We start from the raw sequence: 25,539 nt of genomic DNA, 5'->3' as shown, positions 1-25,539 counted from the left end.
CTCTGGCGCCAATTGGTAAACTAGTATTGGGAGCTGGCTGGCCATGTTTTTCCTGACGTCGTTGTGCTTCCTTCTCAATATTGGATGCAGCAATATCAAGAGCTGTCCTTAGCCTCTGATGGTGATCTGCCATCCACGTCTCGTCACTCTCAATACCCAACAAATGATCAATGGGTAATGTTGGTTCTCTTCCAAAAAATAGATAATGAGGGGAGTATCCAGTGGTGGTATGTGGTGTAATATTATATGCATACACCAATTCAGGAAGATACTTATGCCATTTTCTCTTCTTATCCATAGACAATGTCCTCAAGCGGTCATGCATTGTCCTGTTAAAACGTTCGCATTGTGCATTGCCCTCCGGGTGGTAGGGGGTGGTGTGTGTTTTCTTGATGTTGTACAAATTACACAACTCCTGGACTAATCGGCTCTCGAAGTTCCGACCTTGGTCGCTGTGGATTCTCTCTGGGATACCAAACTTGATGAACCACTCTCTGAATAGAACCTGAGCTACTGTTGATGCTTTCTGATCTCTTGTAGGAACAGCCTGCGTAAATTTTGTAAACACGTCTGTAAGGACTAGCACATTTTCTACACCTCCACAACTGGGCTCTAGCATTGTAAAGTCAATTGCTACAATTTCCAGTGGCCTTTTGGCAACCACTGAACCCATGGATGTCTTGATCTTTGGTCCACTTTTGGCAAGTGTACACCTCGGACATCTCCTGCAGTACTCCACGATGTCATTAGCCATGCCAATCCAATGACATCTTAACCTTGCCAATTTAAACGTTTTCTCTGATCCCTGGTGACCAGTCTGGTCGTGAACACAGTTGAGGACGGTATCTTTTAGTTGCAATGGTAGGCAAATCTGCTGTACCCTCTGTCCCTTTAAAGTGATTGTACGGTACAGTATACCATCTTTCTCTGATATACGCTCCCATTCTCGAAGCAATTTTCGTGCTTCTCTGGATTCCTTCATTAGTTTACAGATAGTTGGTTTCTGTTTCAGATCCCAGTAATGTCGTAATCTACTTACAACTGGATCAGTAGACTGCAGTCGAGCTATCCCTTCAGTGGACATGGAGGGTAGAGGAAAGGTGGACGATGGTTGAACTCTCTCTGGCAGACTATGTAATTCTTGCTGCCACACCTCCTGGGTACGTTCCTGTATCCTTTCTTTCACCTCATTTGGAAGAGTTATGCCCGAAGTGGACATTGTGTGAAGGTCACCAGCAACAGCAACAATTTCCCCAAATCGAGCAGAGACGGGTTCTTCGCCATGGAATTCCTTTCTGCTCAATGAGTCAGCATTCACATTGGACTTCCCTGATCGGTATGCAATGTCAAAATGGAACTGGGACAACTCAGCTGCCCAACGTGTTTCCACTGCCCCCAACTTGGCAGATGTCTTTAAATAGCTCAATGGGTTATTGTCAGTGTATACGACAAATTCTGCCCCCAGCAGTAAATCTCTGAACTTCACTGTGATGGCCCAGTGAAGCGCCATCAGTTCAAGCTTCATACTACTGTAGTTACTCATCTGCTTCTCATCGAGCTTCAGTCCTCGGCTTGCATAAGCTATAACAACTCGTCCAGTCTCCTGTTGTTGGGAGAGTACTGCTCCGAAACCAAGTAAGCTTGCGTCTACTTCAAGAATGTATGGGCGCTGAAAGTCAGGGTAGCCCAATACCGGTGCGGTGGTAAGCTTTGATTTCAGCTCAAGGAAAGCTTCCTCATGTTTTGCCTCCCATCTGTCTGCAACTGATCTGGTTGGGTTGTGAGGACGTTTTGCTTTACATCTCTGGCCACCTGTCAGAGCATGGAGGGGTGCTGCTATCTTGGAAAAGTTTGCAACAAAACGTCGGTAATAACTTGCGAGCCCCATAAAGCTCCGCAACTCTCTTTCAGTTTCAGGTCTTTTCCAATTCTGAATGGCTCTCGTTTTCTCAGGATCAGGGAGAATACCATCCTTGCTAACAATATGGCCAAGGTATCTCAATCGTTCCTCATACAAGTAACACTTCTCTGGCTTGACTTTCAAATTGTATGATCGCAGCCTACTCAGAACCATCTCTAAACGTTGTTGTGTTTCCTGGAAAGTTCGCCCAAATACTAAAATATCGTCCAAATAGATAAGGACTGTTTGGAAGTTCTCATCACCAAAAACTTTATCCATCAATCGCATGAATGTCGCTGGGGCGTTTGTTAGTCCAAACGGCATTCGTGTGAACTCGTAGAGACCTCCTGTACCAACTCGGAAAGCGGTCTTTTCTATATCACTCTCAGAACTAAATCAAGACTACAGAAGTAGTTAGCTCCTTTAAGTGCATCTAAGGCTTCTTCAATTCTGGGAATGGGGTAGGCATCACGGTGTGTCTTTGCGTTGAGAGCTCTGTAGTCTACACACATTCTCAGGCTGTTATCCTTCTTTCGAACTAGCACCACTGGTGACGCATATGGGCTAGATGATTCTCTGATAATCTGTCGAGACAAAAGTTGTTGCAGGTGGTCACGAACTTCCTTCCATCGGTGAGGTGGAATTCTCCTATGTGGTACCTTAACTGGTTTATCGTCCAGTAGGATAATGCGGTGTTCCACCTTATCGCAGAAGCCAAGGTCATCCTCGTGCTGGCTGAAAACATCATCATACCTGTGGAGCAGAGCTCTTAGCTCATCCCTTTGAGATACATTTAACTTGTCACCAATAGTCATCTTGGATTCCAGTGGAATAGCCCTTGTTGATACTTGTTCAGTTGGTTCTGATACAGTCTGGAGTTCATTCGCATCAACTGTCTGCACTTGTATTTCATTGACATCAACTTGTTTCACCTGGACCATCGACCCCAATGATGCACCTTCAGCAATCCCAACAGGAGCCCTTGGTTGGAGATAAATGTCATGATTCGAAAAATTAGCTACCTGCAACGGAGCAACACCACTTCGATCAACGGAAACAAGTGTTGGTGCAACCTGCAAGCCAGTGGGTAGGTGTGTCCTGTCCTCAGCATTCAACTGTGCAATCATGGCAACATATGGTTTTGAACCAGTCGAGGGTTGGACTGATACCTGTATGGACGTAATGGTGTTTGCAGCCACCAGTACCAATTTTTCAGCACATACACGAGCAATACTATGATCCACACCTCGGTTATTCAAATCTTCCTCCTTATCCTGAAAGGCAGCAATAACATGAGCCAACCTCTGGTCTTCTATGGTGCCAGATTCCAGAACAAGTTTATCTTGAAAATCACTTCCCCATTTGTTCTCCAGCAACCTCTGCATTGCTCTGAAAATATTACATCCAAGAACACCAGGCACCATCCTCTTCTTTTCTACAAACTGGGGGTCACAAGAGTCTTTGACTACCAAGAAACCCATGCCTGGAAACACATAACCCAACACAGTAATGGGTAACTCCACATATCCAATGTATGGGACATTTACACCAGTAGCACCAGATATCTTCAGAAAAGCACTTACATCTACCAGCTCGCCACTCTGGGTAATGTGCTCTAGGAAAAACGACTCAGTGATCGTAGAAACCTCGGCACCTGTATCAAGAAGGCACCTGATACTCAGTGATCCAGACTGAACTGTAATCTTCGGGCATTCTCCTACTGCTTTGGTTACAAGAGTGTCATGACCAGGGTTATTCAAAACTAAACCTGTCGATTCCTGGTTGCCAACGACAGGCTTCCCTAGTTTAAAGGCTCCTTGGTGGTTGTGGAGACTGTTTCTGTGCTTGCCCCACTCTGTGGTTGCCTATTCATAAGATTGTCAGGACAATCTCGCTTAAAATGAAACTTAGAGTCACACTGGTAGCATCGTCTAGTACCAGATGGCTTTCCTCCATGAGTGTAATTGGGTCTTGAGGACTTCTCAGCATTAGTCTTCAGAGCTTGAATTAGGTCATCAATCTGTTGTTGTTGTGCCTTTATCTGTTTGCCCTGTTGTTTAATTAGGTGATGGTACTCACTGTCTGCCTCAAGTTTATGAACAGTGAATTTTCCTTGTGTCAGGCTCTTTGGTACCCCAATCCACTCCATCACTTGGTCTCGTGCATCGAAGAACGTCATGTTTGGATTCTCCAAGTTCAGCCTTCGTAACTCTCTCCGTACCCCCTCATCTTTCGCCGCCTCTGCCAGTCTTCCCCTTAAACTTTTCTCCCTGCATGATTGAAACGATGAGTCTAATTGACAAATACGGTCAAAGAGATCAACCAGTTCTAAGGAGCAAGCTACAAGATCTTCACCATCCCTCTGTCTATAAGAGAAGAAACGTTGTTGTAGTTGTGAGAGAGTGTCACCGTCACCAAAGACTTTACTCAAAATAGCAAAAATCTTACTGGGGTCCCTCTGAACTTCTTCCCCTCTTCCTGCTATCTCCTTCCTTGCCTTCCCCCCTAGATGGTTGAGAATAAGACTGGCTTGGTCCTTAGGTCCTAGTCGTCGGACCTCCAGTTGACTCCTTATGTCTCTGATCCATTCCTGTACAGACGGATCTCCTGGCTTTGTAGGTCGGTCACAAAATCGATCAATTCGTTGACCCTGTGAGAGGTATACCACAGACGGCTGCTTCTCACCCTCACTGGTACTATGGACATCTTCATCACCTTCCTTATCTGAGTCAGCTTCAGACCCAACAGATAACTTCTGGAGTGCCTCAATGTCAGCTTTAGCCTTCATCGAAACCAGCTTCTCCCTTTCCAGTGCATCCCGCAAGGACTTCAGCTCAAGCCGCATCTCTTCCACTTCAGACATTGTATTATATTCAGGGGTTTTGGTCTCTAATATTCTGGGGTTTCCATTATCCTGCCGACTACGCCAATTTGTAATGACTGAAACACAGGTTCATGTTGCTACTGTATGGTATTTATTCAACAACAATAAGCAATGAAAAAACCCTGCAAAGACAAAACAAAAGGATCATAAATACAAGATTAAGGTAATTACTTATCATGGATAATTAATGTAAATTAATTGTGCACTGAGAACCAATACATGAGTGACGAGGAGTCATAAACATTGAGTATTGTTCTTACTTAATTGAATATTGTTTCATTATTTTCTCAGATGTTGGTCATAGCAAAGCACTAAATGAATCCAACAATCTCAAAAAAAACAAATCACTTTAGAAATAAAAAGAATAATATATCAGGTGACATGTCATGTGACCAACTTCATTTAAACAATTGGGTTGCTAAGGAGATTATGGAACTCTCTGATGATGATGTGAGGTCTGATGTTACATTTTAATACTAATTTACAGCTTCACCAATCTCCAGGAAACATGGTTACTAATTATAAGTTTGATCATCCATCACTGATTATGATAATGACGAAAGGGATAAGTATAAGCTTAATAGTATACAACTTAGCAATAACATGAGGTAGCGCACATTGTGACAAAGATCTTATAATGTCAAGGCCAAGGCCCCACAACACACGTGCGTTAGGATAGCACGGTGGTGTACAGCGATCTACCGTGACAGCTAAGTTACTTAAGTTACTTAATTGACAGCAATTTCGAAATCAAATACACTCTTCATCACTCTGCAATTAAATCCTATCAAACAATCATGAATTAAAGCTTACCCTGAATATAATATAATCTTGTCATGTAAAAGAATGGCTCCGCAAAATGGAAAGAAGACCATTCACAAAAAGTTGTAATAGTAGTAGTAGTCGTAACAAATGATTCTCATAAAGTAGCAAAGTAAAATAGATGGCGCTCGTCGCCTTTTACCAAGTCCATCGGTAAGGGTTACCACTGTTACACCATAATAATATACAGTCCCGTGCGAAGATGGATTTAATTTGATATGCTCCCTTCGGTTCTGGATCAAAAACTATTAAGTCGTTATAATTATTATCACAAAATGTGGTGAAATGCATAAGGGTGAGATTTTTTACACGGGAACCTTCACAATCATCGTTTGAAGGAAGAATAAATAACGAAAATTTCTGAATAACTTTGAGGTCTCGTAAATGATGCTGAGTTCACTAACGTTCGATATTTGGTGTAGGCTATAGGTCCAAATTACTACGTGAAAAGTTGATTCGTTAATATGTCTAGGCCAGTGCGTAAATTGACAAGATATTATTCAAACTAAGAACACAGGAACCAGAAATAAACATGTTTTCTTTTCTTTCTTTCAAATAGTAACACGTAGATATTTTTATTATGTCCTGGATTCGGGTGTGTCTAAAACGAAGACCTCTAAAACGAAGATCGAAGACAGAAGACTGGTGAAATCTCTAAAACGAAGACATCTAAAGTGAAGACCGAAGATGGAAGACTGGAAAAATCGAAAACAAATAAAGAAGTCTTCGTTTTTCGATCTTCGTTTTCGAGATTCTCAATATAGGCAAATCTCGAAAAGGAAGACCGAATAACGAAGACCTTCATTAATAATCATTTAAAACAGATACAATGGTCATGAAACTCTCCGAGTAGATCATGTTGAGATATAGATCACCTCATATGTATATAGGAATCTTCTTTTGGAGTTGCACCCTCACTGCTACTCATTTTACTTGTATGCACCCGTGTTCACACTTGGAATTACCCACAATTCCCTGAGAACAACAAACGAGAAGGCAATAACAAGAGCTTTATTTGTACACTTATCGAGCGTCTATTTCCTTTATTATCGTGACAATCGTCGATTATGGCGGCGAATTATATATCCAGAACTCAACAGATCATACAAGGTTTAATGGCCGTGTCAGCCCTGGGGACGGGGAGTGGGGATTATGAAACCATTAGTTTGTGGTAAGAAGCAAATCATTAAAGCTTATGAGCATCCGTACAACTGTGATCTATAACGGCTTTTTCAAAATTAAGGCTACCATTGACTTTATTTGTCAGATTGTCAGATTCCTGATCTTTTTTTTTCATATTGTCTGTCTCATCTTCTTTCGGAAATGAACATTTAAGAAGCATTCTACCAATCGTTGCAGATGCAAAAGGAATTTAGCTTGAAATATCGAAGTCTTCGTTATTCGGTCTTCCTTTTCGAGATTTGCCTATACTGCAAATCTCGAAAACGAAGATCGAAAAACGAAGACTTCGATATTTCAAGCTAAATTCGACTCGTATCTGCAACGATTGGTAGAATGCTTCTTAAATGTTCATTTCCGAAAGAAGATGAGACAGACAATATGAAGAAAAAGAGATCAGGAAACCTGACAAATAAAGTCAATGGTTAATTTTGAAAAAGCCGAAAGACATCACAGTTGTACGGATGCCCATAAGCTTTATGCCATGCTCCTTACCACGAACTAATGGTTTCATAATCCCCACTCCCCCGCCCCCTAGAGCTGACACGGCCATTAAACCTTGTATGATCTACTCGGAGAGTTTCATGACCATTGTATCTGTTTTAAATGATTATTAATGAAGGTCTTCGTTATTCGGTCTTCCTTTTCGAGATTTTCCTATATTGCGATTCTCGAAAACGAAGATCGAAAAACGAAGACTTCTTTATTTGTTTTCGATTTTTCCAGTCTTCTATCTTCGGTCTTCATTTTAGATGTCTTCGTTTTAGAGATTTCACCAGTCTTCTGTCTTCGATCTTCGTTTTAGAGGTCTTCGTTTTAGACACACCCTCCTGGATTCCCGGGAATGATACCGAAACGAATGTAATAACCAGTTGTTTTCCCAATACCGGTAGTAGTTACACATTGCACTGTGATCGGGGTTAGTCAAAGCCGGGATCGGGATGCCGGTATTCACTTGACTACCGGGATCCCGCACAACCCTAGTAATGAAATAGCCTATCTTCCCTCAAAATTGGTACATTGTACTTAATGCAACTCTTCTCATGCATGTAACAAAGGCTTGTATGTATCCTTGTGTATGTATAGGCCCCTACTAAACCACCTCAGGAGTTTCTCGGAAAAAGAAAAAGAAAAAGGATTTCCAAAAAAAAAATTTCCAAAGATAAAAAAGATGACGATTGTCCGTACCAAGTAACCATGTGTTTATGAATAGCGAATGGCCTAACCTACTAGATGTGTTAATGGCCCGAAAAGCGCCAAGAATAGTTACCCAAACTTTCCATCTCAAAAAGTATCTCAGACAAATCATCCATCTTCAATCTTTACCAAAATGTAATTTTAATACCTAATTCTTACACTCCGACGTTATTTTGTACTTATGTTCAATATAATTCCGTTTATGAACAAATAAAAAATATGCCGAACTTAGTGTTTAACATCCTTGTTCGTCACTATTATTAACTCCATTCAAGCTCAATTAGAAATTTAAGCTTAGGCCTGTAGTGACATTGACATTGACATGACTTTCACTAACCCTAACTCTAGCAGCATAGCACTCTCACTCAATCTTAAGTGACTGCGTGCTCCAGTGACCAAGCTGAATAAGAAGCCCTGGAACTCTGTGTGCAAGTTCCTGGTACAACACGGGTTGTGTAACAACAGTATCATTGACTACCAGAGACTACATCAAGTAAGTGTTATAACCACAGCTCTGTTCTACAGTACAAACCTCAATTGAAGATTGTGACACAACCTCAATCTTCAACATGGTGGCAACGGTTAAAAAAAATCTTCAAAGCCAATAGGATTTCCAGTACCAGTCCACCCTTACATTTAATGGAGTGTCTAAATATTTTTGTGCATCAATTTTAAAATTCTAAGCAAGTGAAACCAGTGTGCACTTCTGTCAACGAGTGTGAGCAGAAGAGCATATCTGTTTTACCAATCTATCAGGACTTTGGAGTTTGTTTTGGATCTGTACTTTTTTTCAAAGAAGATTTTAAACATGACTGACAAAATGATCCCCATTATGGACTGGCACGCGCCAAACCTTGCAGAAGCATTCCGAATGTTCCGTCAAAGGACTCTTTTGTATTTCAAAGTGAAACATATACCCAAAGAGGATCAAGTGCCAACTATTTTGCTATCTGTAGGTGAAGAAGGCCTGCGGCGATACAATTGTTGGAAGCTTAGCAGCACAGAACAGGGTGACGTCGACACAATTTTGAACAAATTTGAGGAGCAATTAGAACCACAAGAAAACTTCAGAGTATGTCGCCTCAAACTATCAAAGACCATGCAGCGCCCAGATGAAAAACTGGATGATTTTGTTAATAGATGCCGTCAAATTGCTGCAAAAATGTGAGTTCACCAACAAAGAGCTGGAAGAACGCTTACTAGAACAAATTATAGCCAGCACACCTGTTCAAGATTATCAAAAGGAACTTCTAACAACAAAAAAAGATTACACACTTAATGAAGCTCTGCAGCTTGGAAGAACGTACGAGGCATCCCAAGCTCACATGCAGGCACTGAATGCTCTGTGTCATGATACAGCCACAGTTGGAATTGCTGCAATGAGGGAAAATACAAAGGGAGCATGCAAAAATTGTGGAGGCCAACACCAGTTTGGGAAACAACATTGTCCGGCTTCGAATGTAGTGTGCCACTCATGTAAGAAACTAGGACATTATGCAAGGGTCTGTTTAACCACAAAGTTCAAACAAATGAAAGACAGGAACCAGACAAAACAGTCCAGTTACCTCGGTGACAATGATAGGAGACAAGTTCATAATCTTGAGGAATCACCAGAATCTCATCAAGATGCACATTTGTTTTCACAGCTCAGTTTTGATGTTATTGATGCTGACCAGCGCAAGGAAGCTATTGCCCGTCTACAGATCAAGTTGAGTAACAGACCAGGCATTCACAACTTAAAGGCAAAAGTAGATACTGGAGCACAAGCAAACACGCTTCCACTTCGGACATTTAGAAACATGTTTCCGGAACAACTAAATGAACATGGTGTTCCACAGTCCCTATCAGACTCTGGTACAGTGCTGTCAGCATACAATGGAACTGAGATCAAGCAGTACGGGACTGTTGTGATCCCATGCAGGTACAACGACACACCATGGAACGATACACAATTTTATGTTGTACAATCAGATGGCCCTGTGATATTGGGAATTCAAACATCTGTCCAGCTGGGTCTTGTATCTCTACACTGTATCGTGAACAACCAATCACCCATCAATGACGTCGAAACGTTAGTGCGGTTATTTCCACAGCAATTTGACAGGATTGGTGAACTCCATAATACACATCATTTAGTAGTAGACCCAAACCTTCCAAGTCATGTTGATGCTCCTAGGAAAACACCAATTGCCCTAAAAGGAAAAATCAAATCAGAACTAGATAAGATGGAAGAACAAGGTGTCATCAAAAAGATCACTGAACCTACAGAGTGGGTGAGTTCCATTACATATGTCACCAAGAAAGATGGGAGTCTTCGAATATGTCTTGATCCACGCAGGCTGAATAAGGCTCTCATAAGACCACATTATAGGCAGCAAACAGTAGAAGAATTGAACCACAAGTTTCACAACATGAAGTTTTTTTCGAAACTAGATGCAAAATGTGGCTACTGGTCAGTGAAATTGGATGAAGAGAGTCAGAAATTGACCACTTTTCAAACACCATTTGGAAGATACACCTTCTGTCGACTACCCTTTGGACTAATTGTTAGTCAAGACATTTTCCAGTTGGAGATGGATCGGATTCTAGAAGGCTGTGAAGGGGCAGTCTGTATAGCAGATGACATTGTTATTTTTGGTCGAACATCAGAGGAACATGATCAGAATCTTATGAACTTGATGAACACAGCTGCACAACAAGGCCTCACACTCAATTCAAGCAAGTGTGCTATCAAGCAGACAAGTGTTGATTTCTTTGGAAACCGGTACTCCAGAGAGGGCATGAAACCAGATCCCAAGAAGGTTGCTGACCTGAGAACAATGCAAACTCCACGGAACAAGTTGGAATTACAGCATTTCCTGGGTCTCATGACCTACTTGTCACATTTCATACATGATTTCAGCTCCAAGGCAGCTGTTTTACGTGATCTTTTGCGCAAAGATGCAGAATTTATTTGGGAGCCACACCATCAAGTAGCACTGGAAAAGCTCAAGCAAGAAATTTCTGAGTCATCACTTCTCCAGTACTTTGATACATCATCACCAGTGTACGTTCAATGTGATGCAAGTCTACAAGGACTAGGAACAGCTCTTCTTCAACATGACCAGGAAGAAAAACTACAACCAATCGCATTTGCAAGCAAGGCCTTGTCGTCTACAGAACAACGTTATTCCTGCATCGAACGAGAGCTGTTAGCAATCGTCTTTGGTGTAGAACGCTTCCACACATACTTGTATGGCAGAAGCTTCACAGTAATAACAGATCACAAGCCACTATTGACGATAATGGACAAACCACTGACTGCAGCACCTCCCAGATTGCAGAGGATGCTAATACGCTTACAAGGCTACAACTTCAGTATCAGGCACCGCCCGGGACAAGACAACCTTTTGGCAGACAGTCTCTCACGTCTGCCAAGTATTTGTAACAAGCAGGCCATCGACCTAGACTTAAGGGTTGATTTTATCCAGTTTTCATCAAAGAAGCAAGATGAGCTGAAACAACAGACAAAGCAAGACACAATGTTAAGTGCCCTGGTGGAAGTAATCATCACAGGGTGGCCAGACTCAATCAAGGAGGTACAACCTGACTTACGACAATTTTGGAGCTACAGAGATGAACTCACAGTTTGTGATGGAGTAATTCTAAAAGGGTTTCAAGTTGTCATACCCAAGCAGATGCAAGCAGGTATCTTGCAAAAGCTGCACACAAGCCATTTGGGACAACAGAAAACCAAGTTATTGGCCAGAGAGTGTGTCTATTGGAACAACATTAACAAAGATATTGAAAGAATGGTCCAGTCATGCCCAGCATGCCAACAACAGCAACCAGCTCAACCAGCGGAACCACTTCTACCGCACGAGATTCCTACAAAACCATGGAGCACAGTTGCCACGGATCTGTTTGAATTGAAAGGCAAGCAATGGTTGATCGTGGTAGACTACTATAGCAAGTATCCAATCCTACAACAACTTTCAGATCAGGTCTCAAGCAACACTGTCATTTCAGCCTTGAAGAAAATTTTTGCTGAACAAGGAATTCCATCTAAGGTTGTGAGTGATAATGGTCCCCAGTATTCCAGTTACCAGTTCATGATGTTTGCAGAATCATGGGGTTTTACTCATGTGACAACATCCCCTAGGAGACCTCAAGGCAATGGGTTTGTAGAGAGACAAATCAGAACAATAAAAAGTATCATGAAAAAGGCATCAGACATCCAGCTAGCTTTGCTTCATTGGAGAACCACACCTATATCTGAAAGCTTACCCAGCCCTGCAGAAATCTTGATGGGCCGCCAGCTGAGAAATACACTTCCCAGCAAGTCACCCAATACCAACGTAGCTGCAGACCATAGATACAACCAGCTACAGCAGAGACAGAATGTTCAGAAGTACTATTTTGACCAACATGCCAGAAGATCAGAACTGCCTACACTATCCAATGGGCAGAAGTCCAGAATTTTGGATCCAGGCACAAGATTGTGGAAGCCTGCTACAGTTGTTGCCGGAGCTGGGGGTGAACGATCCTACGTTCTCCAGAGCCCAGAGGGGAGATTGCTTAGACGTAATCGGCAGCATATCAGACCTGACCTTAGCGAGGCAGAGCAAGTCACAGAAAACAGTCAAGAAATCCCTAGCAAGGCAGATAATACCGACACAGATACACTGACTAAAACTGGTGTAGATGTACCACCATCTATTCCCAACATCTCACCTCAACAAGAGAGCAGTCCTCATCAGCCTCCAGCCATGCGACCAAAGCGTAACATTCGAAGGCCAAGGAGGTTTGAAGATTATGTGACGTAGTGGCGTATTTCATATGTACATAGAGTTTTACCTTTTTGTTTTGTTTTGTGAGGAAAAGACCAAGGAAGTGAGAAAACTTTTGTTTTATAAGAAAAAGAAGAAAGGACAAGCAACCTTAAAGACAGCAAAGCAGGAACAAAAAAACAAAAAAAATATTGTTTTTTGTCTAATTCCCAAGACAATTCGTTAGTGAAGCATAAAATTTGATTTAACATTTTCTTTGAACCCGTGCGAATTAGTGATGTGGAAAGCTCTCTCTCGGATTCCTTATAGAAGTATTTTAACATTTGTAAATATGTGTATAGCACGATTGGCAGAATCAATCACCGCTGATTGACTTGGAAAGTTTCGCAAAGTGTTGTTCGATCATCGTTTTGTTTTGTGTGGAAAAGGGAGATGTAGTGACATTGACATTGACATGACTTTCACTAACCCTAACTCTAGCAGCATAGCACTCTCACTCAATCTTAAGTGACTGCGTGCTCCAGTGACCAAGCTGAATAAGAAGCCCTGGAACTCTGTGTGCAAGTTCCTGGTACAACACGGGTTGTGTAACAACAGTATCATTGACTACCAGAGACTACATCAAGTAAGTGTTATAACCACAGCTCTGTTCTACAGTACAAACCTCAATTGAAGATTGTGACACAACCTCAATCTTCAACAAGGCCAATCAAACTAAGTAAATAGTGACAACGTAACTAGTGTAGGATTACTGTTTAACGTTTCCAGATTGATATAAAGGAATGATAAGAACTAAAAACAACTCCAATGATGTTTCTAATAATAAAAAATTGCATTTACTTGTGCAGCATTAATTTGAACAAAAATATAGACCGTATTCAGAGGCCGGTTTCTCAATGTTACAACATAGCCTTAGGCCTAATGCGACAGCTATGGATTCGGGGCACATGAAAATCTCAGGTTTGGATGTAGTAACGTTTGGGAAATTTCCAAGCGTCGGTTATGAAAATTAGCGGTCGTCTGGTGTTATGTATTAAAGGCAAGCCAGACGCGGAAAAATCAGGAACCGGTGAATAAAAATCACGAAAATCCGAACCGGCAGCTAAAGGGAACTAAGACACGGAATACACTTCATACGATCATATGTCGCGAGTACTGTATGTACGCCTGTAGCTATAGCTGTGCATGCCTGTGAACAACGTTGATCCAGGGAGCTGCTAGCAGCTCCCTGAGTGGTGTAAGCAGAGCTGAAGCTCGAGATAAGCCCAACCCGAGCTCCCCCGCTTGAGGTCGGGTTGGAAATGCAACTTCGCTGTAAGGGGACTGTTTCCCTAATGATTGATTGTTGATCAACAAAACTATCATTGCTCATTTTTTGCCAAAGGTTTATTCCTGTGAATATTTCTCAGAATATCAATGATGTGATCTTAGCTGGGGAACTGGTCAAAACACAAAAGTCATGCTGCCTTGACAGATATCAGCATGTGTGTGTTTATCATACAGTGTTAATAGTTTTTATTATCTCAATACATTACATGTATAGAGATATTGTAACAGTAAGTGGGACTCTCTCTTCTCTTAAAAATTTTTCAGCGTCTTCATACAAAGTTCTTTTTCTCTGGAATTTCCAGAGCAAGCATATATCATATAGGGCAACAAAAGTTACTATTTTTTATTCCAGAATTGTATCTCATTCTATGACTTTTTCACCAATTTATGTCCAAATTTGGCCAAATCCCTCTGAAAAACAGTTGAAATGAGGCCTTTTTGCACACGCTCCAAAACTTGTTTGTTTCATTGTTTTTGATGATTAAGCCCCGCCTCCAAGTCTTGTGTAGCAAATTGGCTATGACTCAAGCCCCGCCTCCAAGTCTGGTTTGTAGCAGATTGGCTATGCCTCATGGCAGCTACATGTTAGATATACGAAAATGGTCACCCTCACGGCCAATGCACACTAATTCCATATACACATTGTTGTGCATTTAATTTATATTAGGACTTCGTCTGTTTATAGCTCCATGGTTTTAGTAATATCAATATAAGGATTGTTCTTTTGTTCAGGTAGTTTTTCAGAGCAAGAGTCATGATAAGTTTGTTTGATTGCCCATCAGGTATTTTGTATAATTACGTATACACTTTGTTGTGCTGCTGAAGGCTACAAGTTTAGGCTAGGCCTAATGCATTCTATATTAGGCCTTCATTTAGTAATAGCCACATTAGCATTGTACTGGTGGTGTTCAGGCAGTTTTGGGCCATGGTACAGTAAGTTTGTTTGATTGTCTTACAGTGTGTTTTAATTTTTAAGTTAAGTTTCCAACTTATATATTAACTGTGACTCCATAAATTTAACATAATGTTAATGGGATAATACAACAACTATTCATTTGGAATAGAGTGTATATTGTGCATTTCTAGAATGAAGCATCATTATGAATTAACAGCTTGTTTGGTATATTTCTTTAACTCCCCCCCCCAAAAAAAGAATTAAAAACAAAAATTATAATCTATCACATTTTATTTTCACTGGAGTATGTATAAAAGAGGAGCCGGCCATAGCATTACAACTTTTATAAGACTATTAAAATTGGATAAGGTTATGTCTTATTTATAAGGATATAATAAGGTTATAAGAAGTATGTTTAGCTTTCTTTTGAACCTGTGATGTTTGACATCAAATATACAAAGAATTAAAAGAAAATACTAAAATGGAGAGGAACTGGGGTGGCTATTAGGGGAGGAGGAGGCCACCCATCACTTTCAATTTAAAACTTATATTCTACATATGTACATTATTTTTTCCAAGTCATAAATCCACGAAATCTTCATGTCAAAATTATTGAGATGGAAAAACGTGGGTTGTTTTGATAATTGGAAGTGTACACAGTTTTGATGGTAGTCACCACTACAGTCTACAGTAACCTACAGTAGGTCGATAGGCCTAGCTTTCTCAAGGCGGGCATCAAGAATATGGTCGAGTTGTTCACCTCTTCTTATTTGACTGTTGTCATTGACGTCAAACTATATGACCAAAAATATTATATATATTGATATTGATAATTGTAGAGACAGAGCAAAGATAAGAAACTAGGAATCGAAATTAGAACTTCCAGTATTGAGATACTGCGTCATTGATGCTCTTGTTGTTTTGGCTATGCAATGGCCATATTAGTTAGTTAGTATTACCAAGCTAGACTATATCCTCAACTTGGAAAGTGATAGCTATGATTCCACAGTTGCAGTTTTTGTGATTCAAATGATATTTATTCGATAGTCACAAGTAATGGTGTCATATGGATGGTTATATATGGTGATATTTCTCCACAATACTTGATAATTCTAGTCATAATTATCATTATTCATCTCTAATTCATTGAAGCTTGTTGGCTCAGAGTCTCCTGCAGTCTTTGTGAAACTGTTAAGCATGTGACATGTTATTTCCTGTTACCAGATGAGTCTAATCCTCAGTATGTTGCTGTTGTAAGGAGTCCTGTAGCAACCACAACAAATCCAACTACCATTGAAGTATACACAGGTGGTTCCCAAACAGCCAATGTAACATTTGATAAAGCAGTGCTTCTTCCAGGTGGGGCAGATTCTCCAGGTTATATGTTTACCCTCAATAGTCCTAGAGTACCAGATGAAGCAATGACAAACATCAACAGTGAACCTGCTACTCTTACCCTACCTACTACCATGGAGACAGCTGCAAGGACTGGTATCTACACCATCACTGTAACAGAAGATGAAAGCCCAGCTGTTGCATGGAGGGTCTTAGTAACAAATGAAAATGGTATGTGAAGGTATATGTGAAGTGAAACAATTTAGTAGGAGGGACTGGACCATACAATAGGACAAGATATTACATCCATACCTTGCTATAGACACAGTGCGGATAAACTTTTTGAAAAAGTCTATAAGACTCATCACCCATCTTTACATAAACCATCATGCAAGGGAAAGCTACCACCTTCATGTAGAGAAGGATATACTTGATACACGAATATCACTCACAGTATAGCCTTGTAGATATGTCATGGAAGTTATTGACTATGCTTTACATCACTGAGGAAAGCTAATTAAATACCGCTGTGAAGGCTTAAATAATCCTCCAATCTATTGTTATTCAAACGTGTCATCAGATTTGATGATGAAATGAAATATATATGATTGTTCTACAAGATATGTCCATATATAGGCATGCATTAGTTATTATTCGCCATACATACTGTATGCTATCCTTGTTTGCTAAAACTGCAATATAACTCCATTGATGCCTGTCAGTTCAGTAAGCTACTGTCCATTAAGTGCTCAAATTGTGGATATTGTCTGCCTGGTGAGGGGTGGGGTGGGAGGCGGAAAGGAAGGGAAGAGTTCTTTGTTGCCATGAGATCTTGTAATGGTTTACTGTAGGTTCTTTAGTTATTTTGACATGATCCGACCATAATGCTTTTCAGTTCCAGTGACCTTTGACTTCTTATAATTCACACTATGACATCATCACACATTGAGGCAACCACTTGCATGCATACATCTGCAAGTATGAATTCTGTCAACCTTGCAGTTGAGGAGAAGTTCACAATGCACCTTTTCTTTCTACAAATTTGGTCAAGTTTAGCCTTTGACGAGCTCCTTTGTGACCATTGACAGTTTACATTGATTAATATGATATAAACTTTGAGTATTATTCTGTACATGGGTTGGAGGGTTTTAATCACTATTGATATTGGTAGGACCACACACATATTTATGGTTTCAGTCTAAATTGTATATGGATTGTTTTTGTTTCTGTGTGCCTCATGCCTCGTTTGAAACAATGTATATTACAGAAATTGATCCTTGGAAGGGTATCAAACAATACTGTACATGTATTCCATATATTGAAAAAAAATAGCTTGCTGTTTATTGTGGAGTTCAATGGTCATGTGAGGTCAGCAAAGGTCTAATCTGAAAACCTTGCAAACATGGTATCTCTAGAATGGAAATGTGCTTGCATCTCATGTAAATAAAACATATCACAAGATCACTATGAAATTGTGTAAGCATATCTGAAGAAGGAATTTATCCTCATTATATCAGATTCTTAAAAACTTGTTATGTTATTGCAACCTGAATGCATTTTGTGCATTTCTGTTTGGTAGTTTAAATGTTGACTTTTGAGTGTGTGAGGTCTAACAACAGATTCAGGGCATACACCTACCAACTGTTAAACTTCATTGATCTTAATCTTTAGAATGAATTAGTGAAACTTTTTCTTGATGCACACACACAGGCAAGTACCCACACAAGTTCATCTGCATACCTGTTTCAATTTTTGTTGCTGTAGTGTCGTAATAAAATATATTGCACACTTGGCGTTCGACAGAGAGTGCAGAGTAAAGATGGCGTCGAAGTCTGCTACCAGAAGTTATCAATAAAACGAGTTATCCGTATTGTATTCAACTGTAAACGAATGCCTTGAACTGTGTCCTTATTTTGAAACAACAAGTACTCTACAGTTGCCTGATCATTAAGCAAGTACTTAAACTAAAATAATCAAAAATTGAAGAAACACATATTTGAGATTGAAGACAGATTTACCAATGTACATGGCAATAATTGCAGCAAAATAATAGTTACAAAAATTTGTAACTACAACAGACTGTGTGCTGGTATCACTACCTAACGGTCTTAATTTCTTCTCAGCAACTATTAAAGCTTTGGAATATTCCACTGGTGCATCAATGGGCGATAACGTGACTGTCATGGTTGAGTCAAGCGTAGCTACGCCAAGGCTTCGTTGGAGGAGAGATGGTGTGCCTAATCCAGACGGGTCAACAGGCAGCTCTTGTGTGGGAAAGACATCTTGTGGTGATGCTAGTGCTTTGAAATCTGTTGTCTTTGAGAGCCAGGAAAGTGGTCAATACAATAATCAAGTCCATGCCATCATGAATGTTATTGTCAGAGGTGGGTATTTCTTTTGACTTTCATGCTTGTGTGTACTATCCAATGTAGTATTCCTCATTACAATACTTATAACACTGAATGGATATTTAATAAAATAAAATCCAGTTTCTAAAGGAGACACTATCCCAAGCATCTTCAATGGCTAAAATGACAGGAATAATTGTGAAAACGTTGTGTAGAACGCTTAGAAAAATCATGTTAGCGCTTTCGTTAATCTCTGATGTCGTAGTGCCACTAAAATCTAAAACATATAACTCTCTCTTTGTTTTCGTTTTTGTATAATGTCTTGCTGAACTGAGGTGAAAGGAGTCTATGGGATGGTGATGCTATGTGTTTGTGTGTGTTGTAATGTGGAGAATATCGCCTGCAGCTTGGTAGAGATGGTACTATTGTTGCCCCTGGGAAAAATGATTTGGAAGGCTATTTCAGAAGCCTAAATCCAAGAAGCTCCACTCAAGTATATGATTCAAACATTCTGTTGATTAAAAGATGATTTATTCTCTCTGTGATAAAATTAAAAGATCAATTAAATGCTGTAAAAATACTTGATGATACATTGTGTGAAGTATTTCATGTAAGAATGTAGTATAGGATGAGATACTGATATAACTAAAGTGTGTATATAGGCAAACAGTATAGACTGACTGTTGAGTATACTGACATCTTCATGACTGACACAATTCTTTAAATGTACATATCTCGTTTACTCAGTTTAGGTTCAGATAACATTCATTAAGATATCCAAATGACATGTGTATACGTGAATTTGTGTACGGTATGCCTTGCTCATAACATGATTTCAATATCTAAAATATAAAATGGATCTCTTGGATCATACAGATACCCTATAATAACTAGATAAAGTAACCAGCAAAATATCAGGGTATAAGGCTGACTGGGTAGAAGAATGTTAACAGAATCATATTGTTAACAAATTATTTAAATTTGGTTTGTAGGACCTTGAGATTTGCATAACATTAAGGATAGCATGTTGTATGTTTAACATTTGGTCTGTTGAGCCATTGCATTACATAAATAGTAATGACATGCATGTTTGGATAGCTTTGGTCTGTCTGTAGAGTCTTTTAATTAAATCAAGGATAGTATGTTGCTGTTTAAGATTGGGTATGTAGACCCTTTGCATCAAATCAAGGGTAACATGTTTTATGTTTAATATTTGGTCCGAAGAGTCTATGCATTACATGAATAATAGCATGTTGTATGTCTATATAGCTTTGTTATGTAATACCTTTAAATTAAATCAAGGATAGCATGTTTCATGTTTAAATTTTGGTTGGTATAGAATGTAGGTATAGAGTGTAGAATGTTTATGAATTGATCTTTAGTAGAACCTTGTATTGCATCAAGGATAGCATGATATATGTTTAAATGCAGTGGATACAATAACACTTTTCTATACATCGTGAATAACATGCTAAGGTCTGGAGAAATTTTGTATTGCATAAAGGATACGATGTTGTCTGTTAAAGATTTGGTCTGAAAATTATTTGTATTTCCAATACTTCACGAAGAACAAAATATATGAAAACAAGAAAGTACAAAATGTATGCACTAAATTAATCTCTGCAAATTGATTCACCAATGCTACTGATATATTTTTCACTCCTTTACATTTAAGAATGTCCAGAGAACATGTGGAGTCCACCTGACTGTACTAATACATGTGAACCTTGTATCAACGGAGGAGTTTGCTCAGATTTAACTGGTCTGTGTCTTTGTCCTCCTGGATTCAGTGGAAACAATTGTGAAAATAGTAAGTTTATTAATTAATTGTTTCTAACAATTAACAATGCATGATTTTCTTGTTACTGTAAGTACCTTTACCCTCAAGCATGACTTAGCAAAGAATTGCTGAATCAACTCTGATTAATAATGTGCTCTTCACTTTCAACTCTTGTAGTAAAGAAATGTTAGGGATGATACCATAATCAGTCACTCAATAAACATGTAACTAGATGCTCTTAATGTTTGTTATGGTTTACTAAGATTAATTGTACTATTAAATTCAAGTTTGATCTTCAGCTGGAGTCAGGAAATAATATCAACATTAAGAGACATTCACTTGTATTTTAAGTATTAATTTTGAATTAACCTCAATCTTATCAGCTGTTCATGATTACATGTCTCTGGCCAGATTGTGTCACCGATCTGGTTTTTGTTGTCAGAAATCTTGCCAACATTAATTCTAACTTTACTGCTTATTAGTGAAGCAAACCGCAGATAGCGAGAGATATTACAGATTTAAGTACCTTCGTCTCTGCCAGACAAGGTTCGCAGGAGAAGATGATAGCCATTCCGGAGGTCAACAGACAAAACACAATAAACAATCTCTTTGGTCAAATTTGGACACATGAAAATATGTTGCAAGGAATCGTGATGCCAGATGGAATAAATGGCTAACATGAAATTCTTCAAAATTCAAACCTTCTTACACACCAGGGGCAACAGTCTCAGCCAATACAGTAATATTACAGATTATCACTCTTACACAAAAACAATGTGAAATACATAGAAGAAATACAATAACCCAACAAGCAATACTAGTGTTCATGACAGCTCTGAATACAAACCAAACTGTATAATGAACACAGTACATCTCTTTCACACTAAGTTAATAATTTTTGACAGTGGTCAAATACAACTCGTGGTGACACAGCAAAACTAAAACAATATAACACTGCACTATGCTCAACTGGTGAAAAATTCTTATTTTACTCATTTAACTGGTGAGGTATTCTGCTCCTTGGCTTCCATAATAGCTTGGGAGTAAAACGTTAAAGACCTCAATGCTCTCGCACATCTTCCCAGCTAACTTGGGTTGGCTTCCCACCACCAATGCTCACGATCAATATTACCGCCATATTATATATACCTATTTGCTTGTTTCCAATCAATATCATCAAGTAATTTAACAGCATTTAGTTGAACTTATAATTGTATCAGGGAGAGAATAAATCATCTCCTAATCAATAGAATGTTATAATCATATATTTGAGTGGAGCTTCTTGGATTTAGGCTTCAGAAATAGCCTACCAAATAATTTTCCCCAGGGGCAACAATAGTACCATCTCTAGCAAGCTGCAAGGGACATTCGCTATATTACGAAGGTGAGTGGAGTGTTAGCTCAGTGATTAATGCCGGTGCCTTTCAATCATAACGTCCCGAGTTCGAGTCACTCCAAGATTAATGTTTGTTGTACAGTTGCAGAGTTGTTGACAATTGACAATTCATAATCATGGACGTTAAATATGAATCTTAGAGACTGACTTCGGTCAGCTTGAGGCTTTGATAAACCAATGATGGTTTCTTCACGAGTTCCTGCTTGCAGGAGGATCTAAATTACATAAATACATACATATTTTCATCAACAGTTCATGGCAGGAATGTTTTTGGTCAGAACGCTGAGTATAAATGTGATTATTCTGGTGATGACCATGCTGATGGATGTCAGGGTGCAGTCATCTGTTATCCTGATCCTCTTGGCTGTTTCTGTCCTGCTGGCTATAAAGGACTAAACTGTACAGAAGGTATCAATAATACTGTGTTTATAAGAAAGTATGACAAACAGATTGTTGAGTCGATTAGAATAGTCACCAATACAATTGCTTAGAATAAATGATAGGCTGTAGATACAGACTCTATAACGATGAGGTCTTCCTTTCTTTGTATCATGTTTAAATTATTTTTCTGATGTATGTGTCGATTTGGAAATATTAATGTTAATCATATTATTGAAACGTGTGTGAGCTGCTCAAAAACTGTTGTTAACAACACTTTTGGCTTATGAACATCAAGTCAGGGTATCTGGTAAGCTATATGTGTTGAAATGAACATACATGTCATATTACTTAATTTATACACTTATTTTTTTTCTGATTTGGTTTCTTTGTTGTTGAAACATGGTAATAAATATATTGAAATTTTGGTTCTGACAGTGAATTTGCACTTTATATTTATTTGAAGAAGCTTCCCAAAAGGAAGATATTACATTGATATTGTTAAGTGATAACATTGCATTTTTATTATCCTTTTCTATCTGAATTTTTTAACGATTCATAAAATGGGCAAGGAGCTATACCCGTTTATCTTTCAATGCTGGCAATAGTTTCAATGGTGTTAGTGGTGTCATCATTCAATAGACTCCATTTGTGGCTTCTGGATTTGGTAGAGAGAGCTTCCTGATATTTGAAATAAGGGAGATCACCCAATTATCCATTCTGTAAAATCGGAAGAAATGTCACTTTTATGACTAGGTACTGTGCCTTGTAGGAAGTTTGTTGACTTTCATTGATAGTATACATTCTATCACTTTGCACATTACAGGTCTCTCAGAAAGATTATTTTAGCAATGTAGATCATATCTGGAATGTGTGCTCTTTAGTTTTCTGATATCTCAACCATGTTTCAGTACTTCATCAGCAATGTCATGACTTACCTTTTACCTTCTTCAATTATTTCCAGAGTGTGAAACAGGGAAGTTTGGTGCTAACTGTAAACAGGAGTGTCATTGTGCAGATAACACTCTCTGTGCTTTAGACACAGGTGTGTGTGGAAACAACCAATGTGAGGATGGCTGGAGAGGAACAAACTGTCAATGTAAGTATTTTCATTATGTCATTTTTACTCTATGTTTGTAACTGTGATTGCCCAGTGAGATTATAATGAGCACAGACCATCCCTTGAACACACATCTCTCACTTTAATCAAGTGTAATCAATAGCTGATCAGAAGTTCTGGCAACAAGACAATATACATTAACTTCATACACAAAAAACAATTGCGGGCTCTGCAGAACAGTGTAGTATACATGTATTATTGCAGACACCTTTCGACCAGTTAGAGGTTTTACAAGACTGTGACAAGAAATATTAGAAGCAACTAACCATAACTAAAATTCTGCTACTTAAACAATACTTGTGAACATAGACAATCCAGGTGAAAATTCCAGTTGATACCAGTTGAACTGGTTTTAACAGGTACCTGTCGCAACTGGTATTTGGTGACAGGTAATAACAGGTATTAACTGGTATTAACAGGTATTACTAGGTTTCAACTTAAACAATACATGTGAACATAGACAAAGCTGCTGCTTTTGTGGCTACAGAGTTTGGCTAATTCTTTAGTACTGCTTTAGTGCTACAAGCCATATATTCTAACTCCCTGGTATTGCAAGGACCTAAAATGTTTGGTTGACTTATTTTCAAGTCAAGAAAATTGCTTAGACTCAAGTTGATTGCCTAATAAGATAGCTAGCTGTAATTTAAAGTTAGTATTATATAGACATGCCAAAATACAAATTAGCTGAATTTTGTTGTTACAATGAGAAAAGAAAGTATTGACTGTTTGAATGCATTGTTTGAAGTCATGTTAAGATTGTACCTATATCATGTTTTAAAGGTCAGGGGTCAGTAAAATTTAAGACTCATGAATTTCAAACTAAGTGAGTCGTAGTGACGACATCAACTTCAAAGTGGTCATATTACCCAAATTTTGGAATGAAATCTGCAACATGATCCATGGATTGCATAGTACTTATATTAAGGTTTTAAATATTTCTTTGTCTAAATATGGCACAAAGCATTGAAATTTATTTTATGATACTTAATGTGAAAGACCTCATGTGTTGTCTCAGAAGTTTAAATATTTGATAAGCTGGTAAAATATCATTTCAGGTTAGTTGTTTCTAATTCTGTTAGTGCCAGCTAATTGTCCTGTTGGTGCTACCAGTGATTGCCATAACTTTCATAACTACTTCAAGTATATCACTGCTAATTCTATTACTGGTAGATGGCCCATGTCCTGTTGGTTATTATGGTGACTTCTGCAACCTAACCTGCTCCTGTTCTGGTGGAGAGGATGCATGCAGTGAAGTTGAAGCTAACTGTGCCAATGGGTGTGCTGTACCCTGGACTGGGATAGCGTGTAATCAAGGTAACTAGTACAAGCAGATGATTACTGCTTGATAGATAACATGCCAGCAATGATCTTCATTTATCTTAGTAACATAAAAATGGGAACAGTGGTGTGAAGGGGTATGTTACTTTCATACCCCGGTTTATGGTAGTATGTAGTTTATGTATTGACCTGTATGATGATATAGTGCTCTTGTCTATGAAAAGTTACTGAAAAATATGATACTTCTGTTTTAAACTTCTACTGTGAGGGTACTGGATATATTGATGTATGTTAAGACAATTATAGAAAAATTATATTTCAAATACTATAATTAAATGGAATAATGTTTAAGGTCAAGCTACTCGTAATAGATTTGTTTTTTACTTGCGGTATAAATCCTATCTATGTCCAAATCTAACATGTCAAATATGAGAACTCAAGCTTGCCTTCATATCCTGATGTCACAGGGGTAGTATATCCCTGACGAGAGTGTAGCCTACCAAAAAGATGCTGCCATTGTTAAGAAAAGTAACATGTGCCATCTGCAACAAATTGTACATCAAGAAAATGCAGTTTGGTCAGCGGATTTTAAGCTCTGTATGCACGATACTAGGGCTGAGGATCCTTCACAAATTTCAACTGGCATTGAGTAACAGTCTTTGATATTGACTATCTAGTCTACTGCAAACTAAGCCTAACTTAGGCCTAACTTTGGCTATGCTAACTTGTAAGCATATCTACTCTGTCACTATTCGACCAAATACATCCTTGTCTGCGCTTGTCTCTGGTTTAACATGTGTACTTGAATTGCTGTCCCTCCCCCCATGTGTTCCAGCACTGAACTGTATGTTATAAACAGTAAAAATCTTATCAGTAAAGTGTGTATATTAACACTATACACGTTTACACATACCATACATACTGTAATG

The 25,539-nt window shown here is 38.9% G+C and overlaps 1 protein-coding gene across 4 annotated transcripts in view; it reads left to right on the top strand.

The window, feature by feature from the left end:
• Positions 1-25,539, top strand: part of LOC139955968 (uncharacterized) — a 595,985-nt gene that overhangs the window by 376,194 nt on the left and 194,252 nt on the right. For 2 of the 4 annotated variants that reach the window (XM_071955173.1, XM_071955176.1), the window contains exons 39-44: positions 16,200-16,541; positions 18,434-18,694; positions 20,334-20,468; positions 22,087-22,242; positions 23,177-23,311; positions 24,503-24,646. In XM_071955173.1, coding sequence (XP_071811274.1) covers positions 16,200-16,541; positions 18,434-18,694; positions 20,334-20,468; positions 22,087-22,242; positions 23,177-23,311; positions 24,503-24,646 — 1,173 coding nt within the window. The remainder of the gene's footprint in view (positions 1-16,199; positions 16,542-18,433; positions 18,695-20,333; positions 20,469-22,086; positions 22,243-23,176; positions 23,312-24,502; positions 24,647-25,539) is intronic. The other 2 variants (XM_071955175.1, XM_071955174.1) reach the window with 1 other exon arrangement.

Source organism: Apostichopus japonicus, chromosome 2, assembly GCF_037975245.1.
Source record: "Apostichopus japonicus isolate 1M-3 chromosome 2, ASM3797524v1, whole genome shotgun sequence".
Classification (NCBI taxonomy): domain Eukaryota; kingdom Metazoa; phylum Echinodermata; class Holothuroidea; order Aspidochirotida; family Stichopodidae; genus Apostichopus; species Apostichopus japonicus.
This window is presented reverse-complemented; position numbering and strand designations above follow the sequence as displayed.